The sequence below is a fragment of the Mesocricetus auratus genome, unplaced genomic scaffold (assembly GCF_017639785.1).
Source record: "Mesocricetus auratus isolate SY011 unplaced genomic scaffold, BCM_Maur_2.0 Super-Scaffold_100041, whole genome shotgun sequence".
Taxonomy (NCBI): Eukaryota; Metazoa; Chordata; class Mammalia; order Rodentia; family Cricetidae; genus Mesocricetus; species Mesocricetus auratus.
Window position 1 is genome coordinate 5332967 of NW_024429218.1, and position 6446 is coordinate 5339412.

General features: G+C 52.1%; 1 protein-coding gene across 1 annotated transcript; it reads right to left on the reverse strand.

The window, feature by feature from the left end:
• Positions 1-741: 741 nt before the first annotated feature.
• Pou4f2 (POU class 4 homeobox 2) lies at positions 742-4194 on the reverse strand. Its single transcript, XM_005077739.4, has 2 exons — positions 3728-4194; positions 742-3302 (listed from the first exon to the last, which is right to left on the reverse strand). Exons 1-2 carry the CDS (start codon positions 4010-4012, stop codon positions 2361-2363), a joined length of 1227 nt encoding a protein of 408 aa, XP_005077796.1. The 5' UTR covers positions 4013-4194; the 3' UTR covers positions 742-2360.
• Between the last annotated feature and the right edge of the window lie 2252 nt (positions 4195-6446).

The window sequence follows — 6446 nt, forward strand, 5'->3', positions numbered from 1 at the left end:
TTATAGACCTTCCTCCAGTTCATGTATCAGATAAAGTCACAAAAAGGGGGCAAAAATCTGTTCCTTTAACCACCACACCTTGTCTATTGCAATAATACTATTTTCCTTAAAGATTATGGGACTAGAAATAAACAGAGATGGAGGACACCAAGACAGACTTTATTCATCTGCCAGAAACCCAGGTGCTTTCTGCTGTGGCTAGGGGCCATTGATCCCTGGGACAGGCTGAAGAGCTAAGAACTAACAGGGAGGAGCTCCTCTCCTCACTCACCAAGTCCTGCTCCCCCATTGCCACACCCAGCCTCCCATTGCAACTGAAGTGTGGGCTGAGTTCCTTTCTTCCTTTGCCCCGTGGGAGCCGATAAGGAATGGATGAAATAGTTTCCATGTGGCCTTGACTTTATAAGATTCCCTTTATGGAATCGTTTCAAGTCTGGAAAAAGGACTCTGGAGGAAGTATCTGAAGCCAGACACCATGATTTCATGTAAGCTAAAAAGCCAAGTGCCCTGTGAGATGAGCTCTGCCATTAACACGGTATTATAGAGCCTGCTCTTTTATACTTTCCCAGGGACATGCCTCTTGCTAAGTCCAAGCCATGTTTTAAGAGCAGCCCTTCTCTGTGTTTCCACCTCTTAAAAAAATCAGCACCAAAATAATTCCCACATAAATGATTAAAACAGCATCACGTTTTAAAAGTCATTTAATATTAATAGCATATTTTAATGAAAAAAGCAGCATACTTTACCAGTAAAACATTAAAATCGTCTCATCGGTGAAAGACACTCAAACAACACCCAAAATAACTTAATACATTTCTATAGTAAATAAACAATCTATTAACAAAACAAGAAACCAGGCCATATACAGAACTCAGGACTTTGGAGAACCTCAAATAGATCAGGAAATACAGCAAATTTTGTAAGAATATATCTATATGTGCATCATTTTGAATGAAATATTTACAATAGATAAGGTACCAGTCACTGTGTACCTGTTTGTGTGTGTGCTCCAAAAGGATCCTAGGAAACAATGTGAATTTACAAGCAGTGCACTGTCTTTCTTGTAGTTCGAATTCTTTTTTCCTACAAACAAGCCTCCTAAAAGGAAAAACCGAAGGATTCCTATAAAGTCAAAATGTGGCAACAAAGCAATTGAAAACAGGAAGATTGAAATACCTTGGTGAACTCTTAGAGCCCAGCAGAGCAAGCACCAAGTGGAAAACGTACCTAAGGCTGGAGAAGGTTGCACTGGTCATCAGCCATGCTTCCAACTGCTTCTTCTCCTCCGTTAGAGATGTGCATGTCTGTGTGTAGGCATGTAAGTGCGAGTGAGAGAGCCAGTGTGTCATGGGGACAATGTGGGAATCCCCATTAAATATGTAAGGAAGTAAACAAGACTTCGGACAGTGAGCCAGGTCTACACGATTAAGACATCCATTACTGAGTGTCAACTCACAGATCAGAACACTACCAGTTAAAACAAAGGGGAAAAAACGACCTTCATTCAAAGTGAGAATATACAAATATGCTAGAGGAAACACGGTCCAAGAGAAGCTGTAAAAACCCGGTGAACTCACCAGCTGTATGTATCCCCCGGTTTTATTTTTCAGACTAAAGAAGTTTAATTAATTAGGATGTGCACAAAATTAAGTTGCCAGAGAGATAAATTAATAATTTACAGAGGGTTGTTCGGCAATAATCTAATAATAGCTGTCAAGATCAGTGAACACAGCAGGCGCAAACCCTTCCTTAAGCATTAACACTTCGGATCGGGAAGAAAGCGATAAGAACCACAATAAAAATATATATATAATATACAGTGTAAACGCAGAAAATCTGCCATCTTTTTAAAATTCAAAATACTTTAGAGATGTCTCTATCATATCACATTAAGCATCAACTCTAGCTTCGAGTTTCAGTCCTGAATCAATTTCTATTTCTGAAAAATAGCTGCAATGTGTACTTTTAAACGTGAACAAGGATGACGTCTGTAAGAATAAAAACAAATCTTACTTGCTCGTTCTTGTGGGGTTTTCAAAGCTTGTCCCTCTGCCTTCCCGCTGACAGCCAGCATGCTTCCTTTGACAAAGCCGAGCAGCCCAGGTGCGGTTAAAAGGGACAAGTCTGCTACAACTTGGCAAATTCCATCTTTTGTTTTTCTTCACTGTGCGGAACCGGTTCGCGTTCTCTCTAATGTGGGCTCGCTCAGCGGCTCGCTCCCTTGCTCCTGGTTTACTCTGAGTTCACATTTACCGGAATTGTTTCTGATAGCCAAAGTAGAAAGAAAAGAGGCAGAGAGAGGGAAGAGGAGAAAGAAAAGGAGAGGACGAAGGGAAAGGGCCTTCCCTGGAGAAGGATCCCTAAATGCCGGCGGAGTATTTCATTCTCTTCTGTTTCTGCCTCTGGTTGCAGAACCAGACGCGCACCACATTTTTCTTGAGATCCAACTTCTCGGCGATGGCCGCGATCTTCTCGGAGGAGGGCCTGGGCTGGATGGCAAAGTAGGCTTCCAGCGAACGCTTTTCCGGCGCGGCGATGGACGTGCGCTTGCGCTTCTTCTCCGCGCCGTTGAAGAGCTCCGGCTTGGTTAGCTTCTCACGGTGGGATTTCTCGGCCTCCTCCAGCCACGCCTGCAGGATGGGCTTAAGCGCGATCATGTTGTTGTGCGACAGCGTGAGAGACTCGAACCTGCAGATGGTGCTCTGGCTAAGCGAGCCCACGCCCGGGATCTTGAGATTGGCCAGCGCTGAGCCCACATCTGCCTGGGTCACTCCCAGCTTGATGCGTCGCTGCTTGAAGCGCTCGGCGAACGCCTCCAGGTCCCGCGGGTCTGCATCCACGTCGCTCATGCAGCCCATGTGCGAGGGCAGCCCGTGCGCGTGGGCCATGCTCAGGGCTGCTTGGTGCATGGGGTTCATGGTGGCCATGTGTGGTGCGTGAGCCGGAGTGGACACCACCGTTCCGTCGGGCCCTGCCATGGCTCCCAGGGCCAGCCCGGGGCTCAGGTGCTCCAGCAGCTCGCCCTCCAGCGCCTGGTGCGGCTGATGGTGGTGGTGGTGATGGTGGTGGTGGTGGTGGTGGGTGCCTGCCAGCGCGGAGGGGTGCGAGATAGGCACAGATGAAGAGGAGGCAGCCGACGTGCACGGGATGGTGTTCATGGTGTGGTAAGTGGCGTCCGGCTTGAAGGGGCTGTGGTGGGGCGGATGGTGGTGGTGGCTCTTACTCTGGGAGACGATGTCCACAGCGGCCAAAGCCTCGGCACGGGCCAGCAGACTCTCATCCAGCCCGCCGAATATATTGCTCTGCAATTGTAAGTAGAAGGCACACATTACGCTCAGCTGGGAATTGTGCGCGCTCTCTCCGGAAGCGCCGGCCCAGAGCTCGCCACCGCCACCGTGCCTACAACATTCCCAGAACGTTAAAATAATAATAACGACAATGATCCTGAAACTCGGCAGTGAGGAGAGAAGGGAAGCCTTCTCGAGAAGCCAAGGTGTAGGGGGAGAAAAGTGAACCGCAGACAACACAACACAACACAACATGCGCACAGGCAGCATCCCAGGTCATAAAAATTAATATGAAAGGCAAGACCCGCTGAATACTTAAGAGAGGGGGGATTGGTTGGAGGTGTGGGGTGATTTGCTGTGCAGACATGAAAAAAACATCAAGCAGATAAAGGAGGCTGTCAAAATATGCCTTTAAGCGGTGATTATGCAGACATACGCACCGGTGGGGTTGGAAGACAAGCTCTCCGCATAGCCTCGGAGCCCCCGCCGCCGCCGCCACCGCCGCTGCCGCTGCTGCTGGAACTGCTGCTCCGGCCTCCGCCGCCTCCGCCGCCGCCGCCGCCGCCAGCGTTGCTGGAGCTGCTGGGGGAACTCGCCGAGGGCGCCGCGGACGCGGAGGAGCCCGGGGAGGCGCTGTGCAGCGCCGAGTACTTGGGCTCCACGTGCAGGCTGCCCGCGTGCGGCATGCTGAACGCCTGCTTGCTGTTCAGGGACATCATCATCATCCTCCCTTGCGCGGTGCGCTCGTCGCTGGCGCACTCTGGTCCTAGCTACCGGGACCCGCAGGAGAAGTGCCGGGTCGGAGCCACAGAGGAGACCGCACTACAAAGTTGTGCTCAGCCGCCACCACCTTCTGGCTCTGCTCTCCGAGTCCTGGAAGCTAGCTCCGCTCCAGGGTCGCCTGCTAGGTCTGTAGGAGCTGTTGCCCTGCTCCGGGTGACGCTGGCTTCAGACCTCAGCGCCCCAAAGTGCCCCAGCTCTTCAAAGCCGCGGAGTTATAGTCCCCTCTTCCCGCGCCTGCCCTCCCCCGCCCTCCCTCCCTCCTCTTTCTCTCCCCCGCCCTCCCCTGCCAGGAAACACTGGCTCTGGGTGGGTTTCTCCTTGCCCTGGCTGCCCCTCGGCTCCCCCCAGGCTCAGATCTTTTCAGTTCTCCCTGCACCAACCCTTCAGGCTCTGCTACGGGACCCGCGGCCTTCTCTGGCCCAGCAACGAGCTCTTCTATTGACACCCCTGCGCCTGCAACTCCTGCTTCCAATCGCACCCCAGTTCAACCCCACCCAGCTGGGCAGGTCGGTGCCTCAGTCACCCGACAGTGACAGTCACCGAAGTGCCAGCCTCCGCCCCTCCCGCTGCTTCTGCCAGATTTCCACCTCCCTAGGAAAAGAAACTCCCCTCAAAAGTTGCCTTCCAAGCCAACCTTCAAAGCAACTGTCCCTGGACTGTGCGGTGCACCTTACCTGGCGACCTGCTCTCCTGCCCCAGCTTACCACTAAGTTTCAGGGACCCTCCCCTCCCGGCAGCTCCAGAGCCCCCGATTCCCCAACTGCCGGCTACTGCTGCGGATGTGCGGCTAACTCGCGTCCTCGGCTCAGCTCTGAGCTCCGGTCTTGATGCGTGCTGAGGTCAGCCCCTGGCTTCGCGCCCCGCCGCCCGGCGGGTGCCTAATGCGGAAAGACGTGGGTCTGCCGGGCTGCGGGGCTTTCTCTCCCTCGATTTCCTTCAGCTCTCAGCGGATTGGACAGCCGCACAGCCCGTTAGGGTCTTCTGTGCGCATGCACAGACTCCCCCCTTTATGGGCAATCCCCCTCCAACACAAGCACACATTCCTTCCCCCCCCCCTTTCTCTCTCTCCACCTCCTCCCTATGTCCAGTACAGGGTGAACTGGGACTTGGGAGGATCTCCTGGCAAACCCTGACTCTGGATTTATTATTCTTCATTAGCTACAATCAAAGGAAAAGGAGCAACTGACAGGAAGAGAAGGGCCAGAAATACAGAGCGCATGCCTGCCGAACATTACTAACACACACACACACACACACACACACACACACACACACACACACTCCGGGACTGGCACAAGCCCCACTTGTCTTCATTTCCACAGTGGCTGCGTGCAGAGACTATTTTTAGCTTGCACTTGCTAGCACTTTTGTGCAGAGAATACCACTTTTCCTAGAAGTGGACACACACTCTGAGTTCCAGTTGCAAAAGCAAACAGTGTGGCCCCCTCCCCAGTCCCAGACCCCAAACACAGTCTATTCCTCTCCTTCATGTTTCCACCCTTCCTCTGCTTCCTGTGATGCTTGGGGCTACTCTCGCCTCCGCAGAACACGGAAGACACTGGGTGCAGTGTCCTGCCGGTGGTGGATCCGGGACGCGGGTGGCCCGAAGCAGATGCAGAAGCTAGGAGCTTGGTAAGTCGAGCAGGCGCGAGAGCAGGCCTGAGAGGCACCGTCACGCGCTAGGACAAAAACAAAGTGGAGGGAAACCACGGAAGGGAAGCCCTCTGGGAGTCAGCACCCGGAAGCCCTGCGGCGGTAGCGGCGAGTAGGGAACCGCCAGCCCTCCCATGATCGACCTCGTCCAGGCCGGAGCTGGCAGGTTCAAGTTGGGAACAGTGTGGGCCGAGTTCCGCAAAAGAAAGCCTCAGCACTGACCGCGCGACCGGCTCTGTCCGTGGTGCTTAAATCTCTGCCGCTTTTCTTCTCCAGTCTGGAGGCAGCCTTTCTCTTTCCCTGCATAAAGGAAAATAATAAACAGTAGCCAAATGGGATTTCTGCGAGCAGTGTTCTCAGAGCCCGGAGAAACCTGGCCACGGAACTCGGAGGGGAGGTGCTGACATGAAGGAACGGGGCTGTGAAAGACTGTTCAAGTAAGTGCTTAGGTGTTTAATTTCTACCTCAACAGTCAAGGTAATTTTCAAGGAAATAAAAAAAATAACATTGTACAGTTCTCACTGTCTCAAGCTTCGCAAAATGAAATAAATCAAAGGTAAAAGCTTGAGTATCATTTAATTATAGTGTGAATAGCGCTTTGAAAGAAGTAGAACAGCATCTCTAAACAAATTATGGCCCAGCCAGGAAGGAATTATTAGATTGAAATTTCATTTAGGCTCGGGAGACACCGAGCTTCACTGTGTAATCTGCTATGCCTCGTCT